The 23,738-nt window shown below is 39.3% G+C and overlaps 1 protein-coding gene and 1 long non-coding RNA gene across 5 annotated transcripts in view; one reads left to right on the forward strand and one right to left on the reverse strand.

The window, feature by feature from the left end:
- Nucleotides 1-1,651: 1,651 nt before the first annotated feature.
- Nucleotides 1,652-21,047, reverse strand: LOC122089218 (coatomer subunit zeta-1-like). 2 transcript variants are annotated; one of them, XM_042658782.1, is made up of 6 exons: nucleotides 20,893-21,047; nucleotides 19,982-20,141; nucleotides 3,961-4,108; nucleotides 3,759-3,833; nucleotides 2,939-3,023; nucleotides 1,652-2,044 (listed from the first exon to the last, which is right to left on the reverse strand). In XM_042658782.1, exons 1-6 carry the CDS (start codon nucleotides 20,914-20,916, stop codon nucleotides 1,985-1,987), a joined length of 552 nt encoding a protein of 183 aa, XP_042514716.1. In that variant the 5' UTR covers nucleotides 20,917-21,047; the 3' UTR covers nucleotides 1,652-1,984. The 2 variants fall into 2 exon arrangements, with proteins under 2 accessions (XP_042514716.1, XP_042514711.1); XM_042658777.1 differs by having other exon boundaries at nucleotides 3,759-3,836.
- Nucleotides 21,048-22,755: 1,708 nt separating this feature from the next.
- The window catches only part of LOC122072028, a 3,354-nt gene continuing 2,371 nt past the window's right edge, over nucleotides 22,756-23,738 (forward strand). For 2 of the 3 annotated variants that reach the window (XR_006138317.1, XR_006138318.1), the window contains exon 1: nucleotides 22,756-23,366. This is a non-coding gene — a long non-coding RNA (uncharacterized LOC122072028). The remainder of the gene's footprint in view (nucleotides 23,367-23,738) is intronic. The other variant, XR_006138319.1, reaches the window with a different exon arrangement.

Consider the following 23,738-nt stretch of genomic DNA (forward strand, 5'->3'; position numbering starts at 1 on the left):
TTTTCTAGATTCTTTTTTCTTTTCTTTTCTTTTCTTCTCTTCTCTTAGCCACCAAACATAGCAGGAAGTCCTAATTTTTCAGGAATAAAAAAACATTTAAGAGGTACTATACTTCTGATTTGATAGTTGCATTAGATATGCCTCACGTTCTACCAAAAGGGGGGGAAAAATGTGCCTCACGAGTCTAAGCGTCCACAGTCTACAATTAAGGGGTGTTGAGTCTGCAGACATTTGAAATTGCGTTCACTCAGAAACATTTGTAATTTTCCCTTCTTCTTTTGTGGTTTCTTCTGTACACATGTTTTCCAAGTCTAATTGACCGGATACCATAAAATAAAATAAAATAAAAAACAAAAAAAAAAGTTTGAGTTGATGAAGATGATGAAGAAAACGAAGAAGGGTAACTATGTCTTTTTGTATTCTAAAATTAACATCTTTCACGACATTAGTTTGGGTGAATATATTTGTAGTAAATGAAATGCAAGAGGGGTGAATGTGATAAGGGTAAATGCAAAGATGGTGGATGTAAATTTCCTTAAAATATAATGTTCATAGAAGATTGTCGTTGGAAACCCTTCTTCTCAAAACTAGGATGCTGCGAATGGCGGATGAGATCAGGGTGATCTTGATTTATTTTCTATTGGGACAAAGATCAAGGTTGAACTTGTCTGGCGAAGTTTAGCAATGCCGGAAGTCCTAGTAATGATCATCTCCTTCGAGGGCAATTCCCCTGCAGCCATCGTCTTCTCCATGGGAGTTGTGGTTACTCCCTGGAACTCTAATATGATTTCCCTCAGTGATGGGTGGGGGCCCTATATCCAACGTCTGAGGTTGATTTGGGATGTGATTAGTTAGGGCTTAAGCATGATTTCCCTTTCCATGGTAAGGCCGATCAGGGTCAGCCTGGCCCAGCCTAAGTCAGGGCAAAGGTTGGATTTTTTAGGCCCTAAGTCAATCCTGGGACCAACTAAGGGGACTCAAACTCGGCTCAACCTGTCCTTGTTTTACCACTAATGCCCAACATGTGTAATCTTCTCTACTCCCCCTTTGGAAAAGACCTTTTACCCTCCTATGTTCGACTTTGTTATTGGTGCATGCCACTAACTCACCGAAAGCTGAGGGCATGCCCAGCCCTTTCCCTTAAAAATTATCAAAATATAGATCATAGTTTTATGATATTAGCAATTTAAATGTTTAATAACAAACTTTTTAGATTTACCACCCAAAAGGAAGGGGGAGTATATGCTTCGTACGCTTGTGCTTCAAATTTCTGATTGGAAGTTTGTAGAAATAATCCATATTGAACAACGTTAAATTGAATCTTGTATAGAATATTAAAAATGAAAAGAAAAATTAATATGCCCATGGAGGTAATACCATTTCCTAAGAATTTATTCAACAAGTATTTACGGATAATTTCATATTTTAGTAGTTAAAGGTTCTATGACCCAAGGGGTAGCCAAGTTGGTAAGGGACTTTTGCCTCACGAAACGTGTGATTCTGAGTTCAACTCCTCCTATCTCCTTGAGGTCACTTACACAGGATGTTTAATGCTCTTCACTACTTTCAGAAAAAGTTGGATAGATTCGAGACTTGGAAATGGCACGCAAAATTCTCGACCTCAAGCAGATTATTCGCCCCTTTGCACATATGTTTTGAATACTTTGAGAAATTTTGCAAGTCATCTGTTAATGAACTGTACCAAAATCAATCAATATGTCATAGCATGTTACAAAAGGGTACATGCAACCTAATGAGCTTATATAATAAGATCCACCACCCCACCCCGCCACCCCCCCCCCCCAAAAAAACAAAAAAAACCAAAGAAAAAAATATCCCCTTGATAGCCTGAATAAAATTGTCCTCAAAAGAATGGAGGAATATAAGATCGAAGTAAAAACCAAGCATCCTGCCCTACCCCCAAGGAAATCTTAGAGGCAAACAGCCAAACAGGCCTAATCTTTGTCTTTCCTGCTTGCAAGTCTCACTTGAGAAGGGATCTTGTTAAATGTTCACGAGCAGTGGCTAGTGCTTGAGATATAGTCTGCAACAACAGAACGTATATTGAAACCCGTAAGAAACCAAAACGATGGAGTGAGACCTTCATATTCCCTGGTTATCCACCCCACCCTCTCCACATAATAAGGGTATCAATCAGTCCGATTTTGGTTTTCAAATCCATTTCGGCTCAGTTCAAGTTACAGTACATACCAATCAAAATCGAATTGAGATCAAATAATTTCCATAACCTCAAAATCAAAACCAAATTGACTCATATTCAGTTTCTGTATTTGATTTCATTTGATTCATACACGGTCTCAATAATTCAGTTTACGCGGAAATAACCTGCTGAAACAAATAAAGTTGGGAAGAAAATTACGATATCATGAAAAAACAGTCTCACAATGTCAAATCCAATACCTTTCGGTGCTTTTACAAAACTCAATAAAGAACTCATAAAAGGTAATTTTCCATAACACAGCAAAGACACGTGATTGTAGGGTTTCAATTCAATCTGATTCGATTTATATGGGTTACACTTTATTCGGTTCGAAACCGTTGGTTTTTAGTCAAAAACCAAAACCAAATTGAACAAATGAAATTTCACTTTTCAAAATCAAAACCAAAACGGATGGTTTTTAGTCAAAAACCAAAACCAAATCAAACAAATGAAATTTCACTTTTCAAAACCGAAACCAATGGTTTTTAGTCAAAAACCAAAACCAAACCGAACAAATGAAAGTTCACTTTTCAAAACCAAAACCGAACTGATTTTTTTTCGATTTGCTTCAATTTTAAACAGACGGTTTCAGTTCTTTCTTTTCTTTCTTTTTTCTTTTTTTTTTTTTTTTTTTTTTTTTGGGGGTGGGGTGGGGGGGTTGGGGGTGCAGGGGGTGGGCGAGGGAGGGGAACTTAGTAAGGATGAGAGCCAAATCACCTGCTCTGACAAGGGTGCACCAGCATCCATGCTATGGGATGCGACTTTTCCTGCGATAACATTTGCATCGGTCTCAAGAACCATACTGCAAAGACAGATTGCGCAAATCAAGATAAGTATTCATTGCAATGAATGTAAAAACTATAAACCATGGCTTCCACTCTGCAATGTCGTTAACTTTTGGTAAAATATCTGTTCGATAAAAATGACCCTTCAGACCCCCTCCCCTCCAATCATGGTATTATGTCAAAATTAAATTTCTAGCTGAAATACTAAACAAAATGACCCAGAGATTCAGAGAGGAACATTCCTCCTTATATTTTCATGACGATAAAAACTACTGGAGCCTACAAGTTCTGGTCACCTGATGTTTCACATAGTTGACGGTCCTTTTTTAAGATATTTCATCTACAAGGCAGAAATATATATATTTTTCACATTTTGACAACAAAAGGCCAAGACATACTAAAACCCTAAAATGTGATCAGCATTGTGCCACATTTGAGAAGTGAATAATCAAGTGCCATTACCATCAAATGTCGCTGCTGTCAAGGACTTGAAATCAAGCTGAAAACTTGTATTGCCCCTTAACACCACTTACCATTTAGGTCACTCCACCTTACGTGATAGGAGTCGGGCATTTTTTTATAGCTTTTGATCCATTTAAAATGGAGCACTCTCAGAAGAACAGATGCATGACCAGACAGTACCCACAAAGTAATTAACTTTAGCTTGCCTACCCACATTGCTCAACCCTAAGAGAGAGAAAGAGGGGTAAAAGGTATCGTTCAGACAACAAAGGCTTAGATATGATGCATACCCTCCATCAACAATCTCATCAAGGCATAAAAGAATGAGATCCAAGTTCTCTAGTGCTTCCCTTTTGTCTACATTGCTTCTGAACCAAGAAGATGCTGGTGTTAGGTAGCATAAGTGCATAAATTAAGAAACTATCAACTTCCAAGTTAAGAAAGAATGGCCATCGAACAGGGGGTTGAGGTCACAAATAAGACTAACAGTACCTGAGGAGGAGGGCAACAGCATCAAAAAATCCCTGAAGTACTGTGGCTAAGATGAGCTCATTTTCATCATCACCTCCAGTAACAAAGAAGTGTAGGTCTTGAACGAACTTATAGACAATGATGTGATTATCAAGCATTGCTATTTCCGCTGTAGATGATGAAATAGAAACGGATTAAATTTCACATAACGGAAACCCAAACTATGCCAGCCACTATCCATTTTGATTTGTTTGGCATCTGAAATAAACAGTATAGAAGACCAAATATCTAGGAATTGTATGTAAACAGAGATGTCCTATGTTACATTTTATTTTTATTTATTTTTTAATTTTTTAATTTTTTTTTTGGGGGTGGGGGTGGGGGTGGAGAGGGTGTTAGTGGATGCCTGAATTTAGTTAGTTCCAGTTCCCGCTAGAATCAAGAATAAAATATTATCTACTATCTTGGGAATGAGAAGAACAAGCCAATGTGATTACAAAAATAATTGTAACAAAAAAAAAAGTAACATCTTGCAGATTTCCCTGCTTTTAATTTGATTTGAGTTTGAGTTTTAATTATAGAACTGAAGGAAAACTGTGTGTGTATAGTGATCAGGTATTACGGCCATTTGCCAATTCCATAAAAACCTCAAAATTCCTTTCACTGATTTGACTGAGCAAAATGTGACATGCTTTTAACAGATATTAATGCTTAATGGTCTTCAAGTGCTATGGAAGAAATTCACTATCCCAATCATGCATAAGAGCAAGGTCCATGTGGCTGACCCCATTTATATGGGATAAGGCTTTGTTGTTGTTGTTGTTGTTGTATAGAATTTCAGGAGAGAGGCCATCCAGGTCGATGGAGGAATGGAGGAGGTGGAAGAAGAAGATAAAGAGGCAGGAGGAGATCTTGGTGAATCTATAGCTGTATAAGAATCAAATAAGGAGTCCACTAAGACAAGGAAGTTAAGAGTATGTGCAAATAGAAAGGTTGTCAAGTACAAATAAGTACCTTAGGTATGAACAAAGGAGGTAGAATAGTAAGTAGTAACATGGCCAATATTATATTAGTGGACTGATTTATCAGGTCAAGGCAGTAAAATGTTTGGTAACCCATCCCACCCCCAACCACCAATCCCCCAAAATGCAAGTCTTTTATATAGACCTCACCTTGCGAACAGTCCTCTCTTATAGCAAGTCTTTTTGAACTCCCTTCCAGAACCTCTTGGCGCAGATACACAGCAGTTTTTGAAGAACCAGAATATTCCATTGGCCTCATGTACCATTGGTTCTCTATACAGCTATGCTCTTACTGCCCTTGATAAGCTTTGCAATATCAAAAAAGTCTGGAAGGATTTGCAAGATCGTTCTGATAAAGTCTCATCTGCTTGTGATACTTCTTATCTCAAAATCATGTGCAAAGGTGACAAATCTTGCGATTGTTCTACCAAGAAACCCTCTCATCACCGACGGTTTCCTCTTTTCTCTCAGAAAAGGGATCCATTCAAAAAGAAACAGTTCTCTTTTCGGTCTCCAAGGAAAAAATGGCGATTCCTTCGGAAAAAACAAGTTCTCGGCTTGTTATGTATGTGGAAAAAATGGACATTTTGCAAAACATTGTCCTCAGTCTCGAAAGAAAGAAAAGATTTTGCACATGTTATCTTCCCTCCAGCAAGAAGATCTTCAAGATGCAGGCCTTGAGTCTCTATATTCTCTTGATGACACTCCTACAGACCTCTCTCTTTTTGCCATTGATTTCCCTAATACAGACTCAGACCCAGAGTCTTCCCTCTCCGAGTCCAAGGAATCTGATCCCCTCTACCAAGTAATACCTCTTTTTCCCTCTACTTATCCTACTCCTCAGCCTCCCCTCTTACAAAGTCAACCAGTTACCCTTCCTCATGTTTCTGTTACAATTCTTCCTGAACCTTATGCCAGACCCATAAACCTTATTGCCTTCCTTGACACAGGAGCTGCTACTACAATCCTGAACCCAAAAATCCTCCCTAAATCATTGTGGAAATCCCAAGATCCTCCTCTCCCTTTTCTTGCAGCCAACGGTGAAATCTTCCACATCACCCTTGTGTCTCGACAACCCATTAGAATCCAACTTCTTCCAACACTTTCCATATCCCATACAGTCCTAGGAACCCATTTTCCAGGCAAAGACCTTATCATCGGTTTTGACATTCGTCGTCATCTTCCTCTCCAATGGACACCCCAAAGTCTTATCTATAAGCAACAGCTTCTCCCTTGGACCCCTATTTCTAACTTATATATATTGATGATATTCTTCTCTTCTCTAGTACAGAAGCAACCCATCTTCAGCTTCTCCAGCAGTTTCATCAATTAGTTCAGCAATATGGTCTTATGCTCTCTCCAAAGAAGATACAAATTGGCGTCCCCTCTATTGATTTTCTTGGTGTTACTATCTCCAAAGGACAATATCATCTGCAGCCACATATTGCAACTTCTTTGCAGCTATTTCCAGATGGTCCTCTCACCAAAAATCAAGTACAACAATTTCTTGGGATTGTCAACTACATGGCAGATTTTCTTCCTCAACAGATCATTCATACTTCTTTACTCCATCAACTTTTGCGAAAGAATGCTCCTCCATGGTCTGCTGCTCACACAACAACTATACAGGCTTTAAAGAAACTCTCTGAGAACCTCCCCACACTTCAAATTCCTTCTACTGGAAAAAGAATCTTACAAACAGATGCCAGTGACACTCACTGGGGTGCGGTTCTTCTTGAAGAAAACCCTTCTACAGCTACAAGAACTGTTTGCGGCTACAAAAGTGGATCTTTCAAGCCCTCTGAAACTCATTATCACTCTACTTTTAAAGAGATTCTAGCAGTCAAAAGAGGCATCGAAAAGTTCCAATTCCATTTGATTGGCCATCACTTTTTGGTCGAACTGGATATGTCAAGCTTCCCCCGGATGCTTGAATTTCGCCAGAAGCATCTCCCGCAGGCTCAACTTCTCCGATGGGCTCAGTGGTTCTCCCAATGGTCTTTTGATGTTAACCACATTAAAGGAAAAGATAATGTTTTGGCAGACTTCCTCTCCCGACCAACCTCAACCTTTGCTATTATCCCTTTACTGTCCCCCATAACCCCTGGAGCCTCCACCTCTCAGTCTCCCCCATCACCAAACCATAACCTTTGCTGTTCCCTTCCTCCAACCCTTCCCTTAGAAATCCTCCAAGACCTCACCTTGCGAACAGTCCTCTCTTATAGCAAGTCTACAGCCTTCCAACTCCTCGAAGTTTCTCTTCGACGACATGGACTCCCCATCTCAGGACTTTGTTTTCACCCTGACTACCCATTCCTCACCATGTTTACCTTTACCTCCCCTGCAGAAATCTCAGAATTTCCCCTCATATACAAGTGCATCTTTTGGCACCTCTGTTCTACCCACACCATCGCCCTTAATTTTCCCCTTCTAACCCTTCATTGGTTTTTAGGTCGATGGACAGATCCTCTTCACCACCCTCATCCTCTTTACAACCATCCCCAACAGGTTAATCCTGTCCTACAGTTTCTCCAGTTATTCGCCCCACCTGAACATTGGCTTACTCTCTTATCTGGATATCTCCCTTCTTCTGATGACCCATATCCAGATATTCCCCATATCATAATCCTCTTTCACCGACCCCCTTTCATCCATCAAACCTTGGATCAAAATCAACAACCCTGCCATCACATTCAATATGTGTCTGTTTTCCATATCTATGGCGTCAAACCATATGATCCCTACCACACTCGTTTCGGCCATTGAGACGAATGGAGAAGATTCCTTACCACTATGTGTCGAGTCAATGACACTCTGCCACAGCATGTGCCAGCTCTGCTTCTTGATCGTGTAGATAAGGCTTGGGATCTCCATCAAACCGGTCACCTCACTGATCCTCGAATCGAGCGCCTCCTTGATGCGCACAACGACTGGCTTGTTGATCATGCTACTTTTTATCCAGCCAGCAGTACTGACAGTTCGGATAGCGACTAGGGTTATCTTCTCGTGTCTCGTGTATCGTTATCTTCTCGTATGTTGTAATTTTTGGTTTTGTCTTTTGTGCAAGTGGAGTATGGTGTAATATTTTGGTGTAATTATTGTACGGGTCCCATGTACGGGTCCCACATGGTCCACATGTCTGGTATCCAAAGTCCACATGTATCTTTGATGCTCTATATATAGAGCTTATATCTAATGAAATGGGATCATCGAATCCTTATGGACTTTGGATTCGGTGGTGGTGGATTCGGTTTACTTCTTTGCAGATTTCTTTTCTTTTGTGTAATCTTTTTATTTCTTAAGTTTTTCGACGCGGTATATGCCTTTGGACTCTTGGGAGGAGTGGCAGAAGAGTGTAAGACCACGTTTGTGCCCAAGTTATGTTGGAAATACCATCTTAAGACTTAGATCTAGGAGGTTACCCCCAGTTTAAGATATCTCAAATTATGAATCGTCTACCCCGCTCCATGTCGATGAGATCGGCAAGTGAGGTGAGCACAAGTTCTAATGTGCTCAATTATGATGAACAAACCACAAGAATAGACCGACGACTTCAAAGCTGGGATATGCCCAAAATTTCAAGAAATGACATCTATGATCGAGACTGGTTCGGCCTCGAAACAGTCAAGACCGTAGAACAAACCATTAATTTCACCCTTCAAACACAAGAAATTCAACTTTTTGATTCAAACACCTTACAAGAATTATACAAAGATCACGAATATAATTATGTCCATATTGGATTAGTCCAAGTAGCCATCAAACCTCTTCACCGAGAAGGACTCAACACTTCCATGTTGTTAGCCCTTCGTGACCAAAGATTCCTTGAATTCAATGATTCCCTGCTGGGAGCCATTGAAACTAGCCTTTGTTATGGACCTGTCCATTTCAATATCTACCCAAACATGTCCATAGCCCTTAAGGACCCAAACATTTTACATTCACTCAAACTCAACCTCAAAACCCACGGTTACAAATTGATGCATGGAACCATTCCAATTTCCATCATCCATCGCATAAAATACAAAGCTATGAAATCTGTCCAACCCCGTGCCAAACGGACATCTTCAAAAGGCCAAACTCTTGACCTTGAAACTGATTGCATTCAGGGTCAAGTTGTTTACCCAAAACTTTGTCGTTGGGAAGATATTACTTTCCCTGAGGAATGGCAGCTGCAAACGACTGCAATTCCCCCTCAAGTTTCTAACACTAGTATCCGTTCTATTTCCCAAGATTTAGACGGACTAGTTTCCATTCGATTCAATCGACAAACTCCCCCTGCTGTTTACCAAAGTTCCAGAAGATCATGCTCTGATGCATCGACTTCTTCCGACATAGGTAAATGGATTAACCAAAATAGGACTCCGACTCCTATCTCAAACCTTGCTGGTGTCCAGCACAGTCAAAATATTGTCTATGGAACTTATGAAACCAATTCTACCGTTCCGGAAACAGCCCCTTCTGAGGCCCCTGACCAGAGGTCTCCTACACAATCTGAGGTTGAACCACCTCTTAGTGATCCAAAGAACCCCAGAGTTCACATGATTCAAATAGAAACAAATTACCAAATAGATAAACCATTACTACGAAACGATTTTGAGTCACCCAAAAACAAACAAAAACGAGAATGGTTTTTAACAACCTTTAATCTAGAACAACAAGCTCAAATTCGTACAAATTATACCACCTTAAAACAAATGTTTTCTTCTTTACATATTTTGATATTTATGCTCAGGATAACAATATTTACTATCCCTGGCATAATCAGGTATGTACTCAAACTACTTCTCACAAACCCTGGACCCTTTACGCCGGTCCAACTACTACCGCTATCCATCCCCCGGTGGAAAGCATCAAACATAATTATAAAGGTAATGAAATAACCGCTTCTCCATTCAAAGTTGCAGAAAAAGATGACCCAAACAGAAGACAAATAGAACAACTAAACTTTGCAAACTTAAATCTTCAAACCATAGGTAATCAACTGTCTAGAGTTGAAAACCTTATCCAACCTAAACCGATAGCCTCTTCATCTATGATACCGGCTCCGGTTCCAACTTCCGTCCCTTTATTCAAACCTTACAATATTCCCCAGAAACAACAACTCGCTCTTAACAAATCATTTGTTTTAGACCAAATAAATCAACGCCTTACCATTCTGAATGCTGCTGAAACACATTTAGAAACAGATAACCCACAAACACCTATTCAAAACCAGCATTCAGCCGAACCTTCGGCTGCTTCAAACAATAGAGGTGTCCGCACCATTATAGGTTGTTCTTCGGACTCTTCTTCGAGTTCAGAAGAAGAAGACTTCCCCCAAATCAACCAAATTGGTCAAAGTTCAAACCAACACCCAGTCTTCCCTGACCTCCAAATTGAAGCTAGAGGAACTGCTCCTCAGGCTTCTTACCAAAGTGGAATCATCTATGAATGAAACATAGATGGTCTGTCTGAACATAATCTCATGAACAAACTCCAACAGATGACCATGGTTAGCAATGCACATCGTATTAAAAATACACCTGATAGTGTTGTGGCTACCTTGCTTGTTTCTGGCTTTACCGGCCAACTCAAAGGTTGGTGGGATTATGTCCTGACTGATATCCAAAAAACAGAAATCTTAATGGCTGTCCAAATAACGCCCGAAGGAGACCCCCTTCTTGATGGTGAAGGTATTCCTATAGAAGATGCTGTTAATACCCTTATTTTCAGTATTGCAAATTACTTTTTAGGAAACCCTTCTCGTCTCAAAGATAGAACAACTGAACAATTATCAAACCTTAGATGTAAGAAATTACATGATTTCAAATGGTACAAAGACACTTTCTTAACCAAAGTCTTAACCAGACCAGACGCAAACCTTCCCTGTTGGAAAGAAAAATTTCTTACAGGATTATCAACTTTGTTTTCCGAGAAAATCAAACAACGCCTTAGGAAAGAAAATGATGGGATCATTCCCTATGATCAAATGTCCTATGGCCAAATCATTAGTCTAATCCATGAAGAGGGCCTCGCCCTTTGTACTGATATTAGATTAAAGAAACAAATCCATAAAGAAAACAAATTTTACAAACGAGAATTAGGAGGATTCTGCGAACAGTTCGGTTTCCCTCCCCTTAGACCTCCAACAAAACACAAACACAAGTCTTCTCGCAAATATTATAAAAAGTTTCACAAATCCAAGAAATATGTGTCTCACAGACCATTCACAACCCCTGAGTTTTATCATAAAACTCCTCCAAAGCCCAAGTATAACAAATACAGGAAGCCTTTCAAGGCACCTAAAAATTTCAAAGATCCAAAACCTGACAAATCCTCTCAAGGATGTTTTCGATGTGGTAAACCTGGCCATATCGCCAAATTTTGTAGGGTCTCAAACAAAATTAATTCTTTACAAATATCCGAGCAAGATAAAACACAAATCCTTGCCCTTTTCCAAGAAACTTCTTCCTCGTCTTCTTCTGAAGAAGAAAATTACAAACTTAATCAAATACAAGCTTCTGAACATACTTCTTCTAGTCCTTCCAATAATGAGAATTTCCAAGCATGTGCTTGTGATTCCTGTATTATTGGTCTTAGCTGTGAAGATTGTGTTCCCCAAATCTGTCCGGATGCTCCGTGCATCACCTAACTCAAATATTTTTTATTATATTGATAGCTTGGCAGACCCTGAACAAAAGAAGGCCTGCCTCGAACATCTCAGAAACAATGTTTCTACCCAAAATTCTCCTCAACCTTACAATCTCCACCAAATTATGCAAAAATTCGACAAAATATCAAAACCCCTTATTCCTGATCATTCTGGTCGAATCAAATCTCTTGAAACCACCACTGCAACTTTGCAGTATGAGATAAAACATATCAAACAACAATTAGCCTTCTTAAACCGACAACAAAACCAACAAGCTTCAACTTCAAACAACGAACCATTAATAAACCCTTCCGCAAATCAAGAACTTGTTGAACCAAACCCTACAATCCCTGGTTTTGTGGCTACCATAACTTGTCAAAATTGGTATGTTCGCATAACCTTAGTTGTTAATGCCTCATTCAAATTTTCGGCCATTGCCTTAGTTGATTCTGGTGCAAATGCCAATTGTATCAACGAAGGTGCTATTCCAACCCAGTTCTATGAAAGAACCACCCAACGCCTTAACACAGCTAATGGATCAGGGTTGAATGTCCGATACAAACTTTCAAATACCCATGTCTGTAACCAAGGCCTCTGCCTCCCCCAAACATTCATCCTCGCAAAAGACCTTGACCAAACCATAATCCTTGGTCAACCTTTTTTAGAAAAAATCAAACCTTTTAAAATAACCCAAGATGGGATTTCTACAAAATTCCAAGGACAAAAGATTGTCTTCCCATTTCTACAAGCCCAAAATCCTGACAACCAAAGCGTTAACAAAATTAAACAATTAAACTTTCTCAAAACAGAGCTTCTTCATGAAAGAATCTCTGACCATCTTAAAAATCCCAAAATTATTCATCAAATTAATCAAATCAAGACAAAATTCGAATCCAATCTTTGTTCTGATTTTCCTGATGCCTTTTGGCACCGTAAGCAGCATATGGTTTCCCTGCCTTATGCTTCTGGATTTTCAGACCTTCAAATCCCAACTAAAGCACGACCGGCCCAAATGAATCAAACTCTCCTTGAGACTTGCAAAGAAGAGATTAATGATCTCTTGGCAAAAAAGTTCATCCGACCCAGTACCTCTCCTTGGAGTTGTACAGCCTTTTACGTCAATAAGGCTGCCGAAATAGAAAGAGGTACTCCCAGGTTAGTTGTTAATTACAAACCCCTTAATGATGCCCTCCAATGGGTCAGATATCCAATCCCAAACCAAAAGGACCTTTTACAAAGAATTTATCAGGCAAAAATCTTTTCCAAATTCGATACGAAATCTGGTTTCTGGCAGATCCAGATCCAAGAAAAAGACCGTTACAAAACCGCCTTCACAACCCCCTTTGGCCTATATGAATGCAACGTCATGCCATTCGGCCTCAAAAATGCCCCTAGTGAATTCCAGAAAATCATGAATGATATCTTCAATTCCTATGGACAATTTACCATTGTCTATATTGATGATGTCTTGGTTTTCTCAAATCCTGTTGAACAACACTTCAAACATTTAAGAATGTTTTATCAAATTATAAAATCAAATGGTCTTGTTTTATCTAAAAGGAAAATTGAATTCTTTCTTACCAAAGTGAGGTTTCTTGGCCACTTGATCGAAAGAGGTACCCTTATCCCTATTGATCGTGCCATTACTTTTGGTGAAAAATTCCCTGACCAAATTCTCGATAAAACCCAACTACAAAGATTTCTAGGAAGTCTAAATTACGTTCGTGATTTTCTTCCCCAAATTAGTAAGATTGCCGAACCATTGTACCTTCGGCTTAAAAAGAAACCTACTCCTTGGTCCACGGCCCAAACTACGGCCGTTCAAACTATCAAAAAATTAGTCAAAGAAATTCCCTGTTTATTTATTCCTCACCCTGAGGCTTTCAAGATTGTTCAAACCGATGCCTCAGATATAGGATACGGCGGAATCCTCAAACAAAAACTTCTGGACAACAACAAAGAACAACTAGTCCAATTCACTTCTGGGATCTGGAACTCCGCTCAAAGGAATTACAGTACCATCAAAAAATTTTTTTTATCAATTGTTCTTTGCATACAAAACTTTCAAAATGCATTATTAAATAAACCGTTTTTAGTTCGTTTTGATTATAGCGCAGCTAAATATGTTTTACAAAATGATGCTTTCCTCGAATATGTTCCGTTCTTTTATTAACATAAAATGCCTGGCATGCCCATGAGGAGAAAGTGGGTTCCAAAAGACCTTGGAACTAAAGTTGTTGAATCTCTTGGATAGCCAAGGAAAGATGTTCTGGAGTGAGGCCTGGATGGCTGGCTTTTGTCGGATTGACATCTTCACTTTTCTTGAAAGGTAGCGTAATGAAGAAGTCAGGGTTCTGCCATAGTGGTCGAGAACACTTTGTAAGAAAATCCGAATGAGATTATGCACAAGAGGTGGAGAGAATATGTGCTTTAATTTCTTCAAAGAGGGAGATACCTGCAAGAAATAAGTTAGAAATAGGGGTCCAAGGGAGAAGTTGTTGCTTATAGATAAGACCTTGGGGTGTCCATCGGAGAGGAAGATGACAAAGAATGTCAAAACCGATGATAAGGTCTTTGCCTGGAAAATGGGTTCCTAGGACTGTATGGGATATGGAAAGTGTTGGAAGAAGTTGGATTCTAATGGGTTGTTGAGACACAAGGGCGATGTGGAAGATTTCACCGTTGGCTGCAAGAAAAGGGAGAGGATCTTAGGATTTCCACAATGATTTAGGGAGGATTTTTGGGTTCAGGATTGTAGTAACAGCTCCTGTGTCAAGGAAGGCAATAAGGTTTATGGGTCTGGCATAAGGTTCAGGAAGAATTGTAACAGAAACATGAGGAAGGGTAACTGGTTGACTTTGTAAGAGGGGAGGCTGAGGAGTAGGATAAGTAGAGGGAAGAAGAGGTATTACTTGGTAGAGGGGATCAGATTCCTCGGACTCGAAGAGGGAAGACTCTGGGTCTGAGTCTGTATTAGGGAAATCAATGGCAAAAAGAGAGAGGTCTGGAGGAGTGTCATCAAGAGAATATAGAGACTCAAGGTCTGCATCTTGAAGATCTTCTTGCTGGAGGGAAGATAACATGTGCAAAACCTTTTCTTTCTTTCGAGACTGAGGACAATGTTTTGCAAAATGTCCATTTTTTCCACATACATAACAAGCCGAGAACTTGTTTTTTCCTCGAATTTGCTTTTTCCGGAGGAATCGCCATTTTTTCCTTGGAGACCGAAAAGAGAACCGTTTCTTTTTGAATGGATCCCTTTTCTGAGAGAAAAGAGGAAACCGTCGGTGATGAGAGGGTTTCTTGGTAGAACAGTCGCAAGATTTGTCACCTTTGCACATGATTTTGAGATAAGAAGTATTACAAGCAGATGAGACTTTATCAGAACGATCTTGCAAATCCTTCCAGACTTTTTTGATATTGCAAAGCTTATCAAGGGCAGTAAGAGCATAGCTGTATAGAGAACCAATGGTACATGAGGCCAATGGAATATTCTAGTTCTTCAAAAACTGTTGTGTATCTACGCCAAGAGGTTCTGGAAGGGAGTTCAAAAAGACTTACTTTAAATTCTCATCATCAATACCAATTTTATGAAATCGGTCAATCATTCTGGAGAAATGCTTGTCAAGGTCAGCCCAAAGAAGAGAACAACACTTCATTTGGAGAAATTCATCTCGGCCCTTTGAGAGATCATTTGAAACAGGGCCAAAAAACTCTTGATAGAGAGTGGTAACAAACTGGCTTTCAGTAAGCTGTACAATCTGCAGTTGTCTGTAAGGACCAAGAGCTAAATACCATAAGAGCTAAATACCATTCCCTGAGTTTGCCTTGGAGTCTTGCAATAAATTTAGACAATACAGTAACAGATGAAGCTCCTTCATGAAGTAATTCAGCATTGATCCATGCATGAAAATCAGCAATCCAAGACGCCCATTTGGATACAGGAATATCATCCAGAGTAAAAAACTGTTTTGGATCCTGATTTAGGTATGGGGTAAAAGGTGTAGGAGTAGGAGGGACAAGAGGTTGTCTAGGAGTGTCAGGATTCTGGATTTCAGGGTCATCATCCATTTTCGAAACATGTGGTGTAACAGGTTGAGGACCTTCGTTCATAAAAGAAGGAGGGGGGGCCGGATCTGAGATAGTAAGGGTTGTGAGGTACTCAGAGAGAGGGTTTTCTGAGGGGGAAATGATGGTATGGATGGATTCAGGAGGAGTGGGAACGACGAGGGTTTCAGTGGATGAAGATAGAGGAGCTGGAGGTGGCCTATGTGGATCAGGAGGTGGTGGTGCAGGATATGAGACTGGCATGGGGTGAGGGGTAAATGGGAGAGGTTGTGTTGGCAGGGCATCTGCATATTCATCTTCATAGTCACTAAGATCCATAAGTGCAGCAGTGGATGTCCATGCTGGGGGTAATCTACTACTGCAGGCATGGCCTCTGACTGCTTGTGTTCTTTTGGGAAGAGCACGTTGTTGTCGTTGAAGTTCTTTCAATTCTTCAGTAGGAAAAGTCCTTGAAGAAGAAACAGCAGGAGGCGCCGGAGAGACATACATAGCAAAAGGATCTTGCGGAATGAAGCTTGGAACCGTTACAGGAAGTGGTTGTTGTTGTCGCGGGGAAGAGGCAAAAGAGGGAGCACGAGGTTGTTGGTGCTGAATTTGATGAAGCTGTGCTTCAAGATACCTGAGGTGCTTCTCTTTTTGGCCAATAAGGGCAAAAGCTGTAGTGGTATCAGCAACACGAGACGTAATTCCAGCAAGTTCAAGGTGAACCTGATCAATTTCTCGTCGAAGAGATTGGAGAAGATGATCATGATGGGACAAAGTACCATGAGTTTGTTGAGTTTGAGCTAGGATACGCTCAAGGTACTGGTTTTGGACTGTAGCATTTTCTGCCTGCCAATTCAAAGCTGCTTCAACAGGAGAAATAGGATCAGAACAGCCTGTAGCCTGGACTGAAGGTTTAACTTTCCAAACTTGGCGAATACCATGAACATCTGGACCAGAATCATGAAGTCCGGGAAAAGATTGAAGGGGAGAAGATAAAGAAGATCCTGGAGTATACATACAACAGGGAGGAATGACTGGAGGAGGTAACTCTGGTTTTGAAGGAGGTTTACAAGGAGAAGGTGAAGGTTGAGAAGAGATCTTAGGATTACCATATTTAACAAAGAAAGGGTATTTTGATTCAGTGCTTAAGGGTCCAACAGAGGATCACCTGCCTTATATCGTTCTTGTAATTGGTGTTGAGTAGACTTTCGTCTAGCAGAACGACGGGAGGAAGGAAAATCATCGTCAGAATCTTGGAGACAATCATCACAGTCACAGAGGTCAAAGTATTTATGGCTAGTAACTGGATCTTGAAAGTAGAAGATCGGATTACCCTGGGAATCAAAAGACTTGATGGGAATTTTTTCCTGGATCATCCCAAAAGAAGAGGGAAAAGGAGAAGGACGAGGTTGAGGGGCAGGAAAACGGATTTCTACCTCACCATTAGGATGAGTAATATATTCCGGGTCAGTAGACTGGACTGGTTCAGGAGGGGCCTGTGGCTGAGAGGCTGAGACTTGTTGTTCATAGGTTGTAACCCAAGAAGAGGGAAGGAGACAAAGAAGTTCATCTCTAAAGATTTGTCAAGGAACATAGGTACAGCAAGGGACTTGGTTAGAGTCCATAGTAATGAACAGCGCATCTTCAGAATGGCCTGTAAGAAGATCAAATGCATGATTCTGCAAACGGTAAGCCATCTGATAGTGCAAGGTAGCAGCCTTAGAAATAGCATTCTGGGGAACACCAGTAATATGAATCTGGAACTTCAGGGCAGTAGGAAGAAGAGGGTCAGTCAAAGGAATATTAAAATTAGGATACAGCGTTAAAAACACTGTTCCTGCGTTCAAGGTAGTCTGAACAGTAGCTATCACGGCATGTTGATACCGTCAAAATCGACTGTCAAGAAGTGCAACCCGAGAGACCACTGGGAGTCCTTTTCGTCCATGGAAAGAAAGAGCAAACTTAATGGCTCTTAGATGGAAATGAGTATAACCTTGTTGGATCCATTGAGGGATAAGATCCGAAGGTATCTCAAGGGTGAAAAACTGCTCTTTATCAGTAGCAGAGACAGAGAGTTGATCAAAACAAGAAGCTTGGACCAATTCCTTCAAGGGGGAGTCTTCTTTGGTTTGAGAAGAGTAGTCCATCGTGGGGGTGTAGGTGTTTTAGGGAAAACAGTATACGGATTAAGAAGGGGAGTAGGGGTAGCAGGGATGACTTGATCATCAGGGACATAAGATAGCTCATAGAGATAATCTAAAGAGGAGGAAGAAGAGCGGGAAGAAGAAGAACGACGTGGAGAAGAAAACAGAGAAGAGGAAGGGGAAGTCATTAATCACGAAAGAAACTTGGCAAAATCCAGATCTGAACCAACACCACTTACCGAAGAAACTGGAGTAGGTAAAGACATAGCTAGTCGAGGCCGATCAAGAACCCCCCTGATCATAGTTCCTAACTGCAAAGCAACCCGAGCCAAACAGGGCACAAAACGGCATCCTTCGCCTGAAAGCCCACAACGCTCGAGGGTCTTTTTCTGCCAATAGGAACCAGAAGCAGGGATTACTTGCAAAAGGGTGTGGCCTAGACTGTATCTTTAGCTACAGCAGGTTCAATCCAGACAAGAGGGATGGCCAGAGGAGGAGTTTAGCCAGAGAGGGAGGAGACACAAGGCTCTGATACCATTCTTAATGGAGGGGATTTTCACACAAGGATTCAATGATCCCATTTCATTAGATATAAGCTCTATATATAGAGCATCAAAGATACGTGAGAATTAGTGAAGCTTGGGAACAAATTGAACTAGTCAATGGCATTCACTTAGTCCAGGTGATGAAGTGAATGCTTTGAGAAAGCTTAGGAACAATTGAATTAGTAAAAGCTTCCCCCCCCCCCGCCCCCGCCCCCGCCCCCGCCCCCGCCCCCATTTTTCTACAACTTTCTAATTGCTGAAGTTACTTGTTATTTTCTGTCCACCTTAGTTTCTAACTATGAACCTTGTTTCTATTTGAGTTTACTTGTTATTTTCTGTCCACCTTAGTTTCTAACTATGAACCTTGTTTCTATTTGAGTTTACTTGTTATTTCTTGAATCCTACTTGCTGTTTTCTAGTAGTTTGTAAATTTGAGTTTCTGTTTTTGTTAACTATTCTTTTTTAGACCAATCCATATCTCCGAATCTGACCATTAGATCAACAAAAGATTTTTCAGACATATCTCCTTGACAAATAGACCATTTTGACCAGAATTTCATGCATATCTGAGTTGTTTAAATAGAATTATCTGTTTTTCCTACTTTGGGTGCTGTCCCTCTACCTGCAATGTTGTCATCAGTAGCCCAGTTCAACAACTGTCATTAAGGCGTGTGCCTCAGGATAGGGCTTATATGTAGGTCTCAATACAACAACTTTTTATGTGCCAATTGAGACAGGCCTTATACATGGTCTTAACATAGAGGTCCCCAGACTAGGGCCATAAACGAAGCAGAGGGCCTCTGGCTAGACTGGCTTTCGGCTTGCAGAGAGTTTGGCAGAGCCCAAAAACCTACTGCACCAAATAGGAGCAGTTTTATTGTCAAGGAAAAGGAAGAATAACAAAAATATTTTCTCTTTATTTATCCTTCTTGATGGAACTGGAAAAAAGAATATGGAACATTGTTTTGAAATTAAAATTATATAGCAGAACTGATATTGGAGAAGGCTCATTTTTGTCCCATTGCCAATTAGAGAGACAGCGTCAGACGTGGTCCAATAGAAGATGGCATGCCTTCGGATCTGAGGGATGTACATTCTAAATGTATCAAGACAAGGAGTTTTGGAACCAACAAGTGAGTAATTTGACACACGAAAACTAAGTAGTGGTGACGAGTAAACAGAGAGTTCATCAATGAAAAAGGATTGTACTTACAAACAGTTCACATATGACATCCAAAATCCCATGCTATGATGCATTAAAATGGAAAAATGGCTTAATGAGTTTGTTTCTACTAACAAGCGATGCTTCATTCAACATTATGAATCGGAAAATAATGGCATTCGAACTGCCAAAATCATAACTCCCCAATAGAATTAAAAAAAAAGGAAAAAATTGTATACAACGGATGACCAAAGATTAACAATGAATAACCCAAGTTAGATTATGTATTTCTCCATTTAACTCATCCAAGTAAAATAATTTTCTGTCAGATAGTTAAACCCAGACTTGTTCATGGAGCTAACTGTTAATACCAATAGTGAACGTCAAATAGACGATAAAATGCATATATCTTCAAGATGATATCCCATAAAACATTCAAAATTCAAATGCCTATAATCAGAGAGGAGGAAGAAATGCGTCACCTTCAGTCCGGGCATTTGTCTTCTGTGTTTTAGTAAACACTGATTTCTCAAAAGCCAACTTTGCATTTAGTGTGGGCCAGTCATCTGAGTAATACTTAACAGCGACCCGTCTACCTTCCGAATCCAGAAGAAGAATGTTTTTTATCGAAGGACATGACTCCTACACAATATTACAGAAAATTAGGATATGTGAGCACAGAAAGATAATAGGCAAACAAAGAAGAAAGAACCTTCCCAATAACATGAAACCCCACAACATTAAAGAAATATATTAAAAAAATATCATCATTACCTCCCATCCAACACCCCCTCCAAAAAAGAAAAGAAGAACCTATTCAACAGCCCCATCAAAGAGTACTCTAAGAAATGAAACAAATTCTTCGAAATCTGCAAACAAGCATCTCGGATCTGGTCTTAATTTATCACAATAGCAAGTTCTCTTCAAACTAATATCAAATAGGAATATTTGGAACACTGATCAGTTATCAGAATGTAATGTGTGCGAAATTGTTTACTTCCGCACCAAAATCTGAAAATTGTGGAATTAGCATTTGATAGGTGGAAACAAAATAATATATTAATTGCATACAGATCTAAACAAATAAGAGGAACTACTGCAGAATGCAATGATTTAATAATTCACACAGGCACACAAATTTAAAGAAAGTGATTCCTGCAACAGTGCTCAGAGAAGGATCCGATTAATCACGGATCGGAGAATGTGAATCTACCATTCCTAAATTGAACATACAGAACAATAAAATAACTCCTCTGAAGAGATCTCTAGATTAAATTCCAACGCAAGCAAAACAGATCTGTTCACCTAGAGCAATCGACATTGATTTTGGATGACGAAGCAGACAATAAGTAAACAGAAATCTTATTTAGCGATAAGAAGAGAGAGTTCTTACTTGGTAAGTACCAAAATTCGCCATTGATGAGATTCTGAAGCAAGATTTGGTCTCAAAGAGCTGGTTTCAGACTTCAGACGGAGAAGTTAGCTGGATTGCTCAACTCCTTGGCTCCGACCGCTTGGCTGTATTAAATTGCAAATGAGTCGTGATATCATTAGCGGTCGGATTCTAATTCTGGTCGAACCCACCCATATCTGGAGTAGTGGTCGAACCCGTGAGCGGTCAACCCATTTAGAAAAAGCAGGGCATTTTCCACTTCTCATTTTGCATGGTTTTTTAAATAGACTTTTGAATAATGTGTGATATTTATATTTTATCATTATTTTCTTATTTCAATTAATAATATAATGGAAATGAATTCAATTATCTTTTATTTTGATATCCCATGTCTAATGAATTGAAAACTTTCAAAAATCAAATATTTCAAAAACTTTGTTTTTCTTCTTGACTTGATTGTAGTTTCTAGGTTCTAATAATTTTGATCCTAATTCTAGAATCGATGTAGGGTTTTTGAATTCAACTCAAATTGATTGGACCAACTTCAGAGAAAAAAAAAACAAATCAAACTAACGCTTGATTTGATTTCGAGTTGGGTATTCTTGAAATTGGCATAGACTAATGGAGACATGATGCAGGTGAAGGACATGGAATTGAAAGTCAATGAGATTTAAAGTGATTCAGGAGATCTTGGATAACTAATTTCTTATTACAATACCACTTCATGGCCTTGAAATGTAATTCCTTCTTTTTTGGATGTGTATAAGTTTATGTCTAACATTATTTTTTGTTGTAGGCCCAATAATGAAGTGGTACTAGAATTGCGTAGCATAACACATGGTTATAGCAAAACAATCTCAGTTTTACAACTTCCTATAGTACAATGATGTAATTCACTTTCTCTCTACTTAATGAAGTTTTTATTTTTCTCATAAAAAAATGTGATTTGATCCACCACCATTGGAGTAAAATAGGACACATGTTGTGTACAGGTAAAGAATTGGGGGATGACGAAAAAAAAAAAAAAAGAAGAAGAAAAGTTACACCTCTATAGGTGCACAATTGGGCAAATAGCCTAGTGGTTTGGCACTACCCTAAAGGGATTGTTGATTAGTGGATCAACTCATCTTGAAAGTGCACTAGTGTTTGCCATGCACCACTAGTACAGTAGTACCCCCATGACTTTCCACCACTTAGCCCTAGTGGGCGCCCACTTCTTCTCTAAACCACCATAGTGGTGAGTCCACCTTGGCGCATGAAAAAAGAAAAACCACCTCTATATGTGTATTTAAAACTTAATACATTTTTTTAAGGGGCAATGATTTATGTAGAAGAATGCGACCCTTGCACCCAATCAGATGGGAGCGAAAAAGACCAGATTGCTTCATGATAGGAAAAATAATATTTCTATAGATGTTTCCTCATGTGTTCCCATTGGTCCTCATGCATTTGTAGAAACTATTCTCCCATGAAAAATATTTCTCCTTCTTTTGATTATCTTTTTGTCTTCTTCTTAAAAGTTAATTTTAAATTAAGCATATAAATTTTTTTTTTTAATAATTTGAAATTAACATTTCATTCTCATTATCAAATTGTGTCAATTGGCATGCATATTTTCCAAGTATACTGAAATAACAAGGAAACAAATGAATTATATATTATATTGGGTTGTTATTGACGCAACAACCGTGGGTTATGTTTGGAAAAATAACATAATAGTGAAAAGACGAATATATGATGACTGATAATGACACTAAAAGACTTATTAAGTGAGGGCATTTTAGACATTTTATTAGTTTTAATAGAATCCTTTGGTAAACATTCTAAAATGGCATTTCTGTCATTTCAAAGAATAATAAAATTGCAAGGATTCCCCTCCGAACTCATCTTCCCCGTCTCCGACTCTATCTCTCCCTCTGGTCATGCTCAAGCTCTCACCAAAGAATAGTAAAAGTGTTGTCATTGTTCAAGAACGTCTATCCAGCAAAGTATCTCTTTGTGCAGTTGATATTTTCAAAAGGAAATCGGGGTTTTAGGGTTTTAGAAATCCTGAGTCTTGTTCGTCATCGTTGCCGGCTCAACCTCTCCTTGAAGTGGCCATCGATGGCTGAAGAACGCGTATGCAGAAAAAAATTTCTTTGTGCCGTTAACATTTCAAAAAATAAAGGGGATTTGGGTTTTAGAAATCCAGAATCGAAGTCCTTGCTAGCGATTTGGGCGACATTGGAATAATCCATCTCTACTTCTTGAGATAATCTCTACATTTACTCTCTCATTCTGGATCGGACGGTATCATTGAGTCGGATTCTAGTATGTTTTCACTGAACAATCAGCAAAAGAGGTTGAAGAAGGCATGGAGGAAGAGATGGTTGCTAAGGAAGCTAAGTAGTGGAATGGGCAAAGCAAGCGCATGGTAGAGTGAATGTGTTTGTGACTCCTGATGTTTCAGGTGTTGACGAAAGATTCAAGTGACAGTAATAGTTTCTACCTACAACTTTGTTTTGAATTCACCCAAAAAATAAATTTGCTTAAAAACAAGAAAATTGTGCGGCCATAATCTCTTGCTTTCTGTTTCTATCATAGAATATTATTGGAAATATAATATAGTGAATGAAGAATTTCCAGTCGAATTGTGGTTTAGGTTTTGATTTTTTATTGCCCTTCCCACCATTTCAATCTCTATTCTTAGTTACTTGATAAATATGTTTCATGAATGAACTGCGTTAGGCTTTAATGTTTTATGCTGAATGAAGTGCAAGTAAAATTTAATATGATGAATGAAGAATTCTTGTATAATTGTGTTGTATCTCTTAATATTTTGTTCTGTCTTTTTTTTTTTTTTTTTT

The sequence above is a fragment of the Macadamia integrifolia genome, chromosome 2 (genome assembly GCF_013358625.1).
Source record: "Macadamia integrifolia cultivar HAES 741 chromosome 2, SCU_Mint_v3, whole genome shotgun sequence".
Taxonomy (NCBI): Eukaryota; Viridiplantae; Streptophyta; class Magnoliopsida; order Proteales; family Proteaceae; genus Macadamia; species Macadamia integrifolia.

Coding starts and splice junctions, on each gene's coding strand:
- LOC122089218 (XM_042658777.1), bottom strand. CDS start 20,916: ATGGCGAATTTTGGTACTTACCAA. Junction 3,837..3,960: donor GCTGTTGCCCTCCTCCTCAG/GTACTGTTAGTC, acceptor TTCTTGGTTCAG/AAGCAATGTAGACAAAAGGG. Junction 2,045..2,938: donor GTGCACCCTTGTCAGAGCAG/GTGATTTGGCTC, acceptor CTGTTGTTGCAG/ACTATATCTCAAGCACTAGC.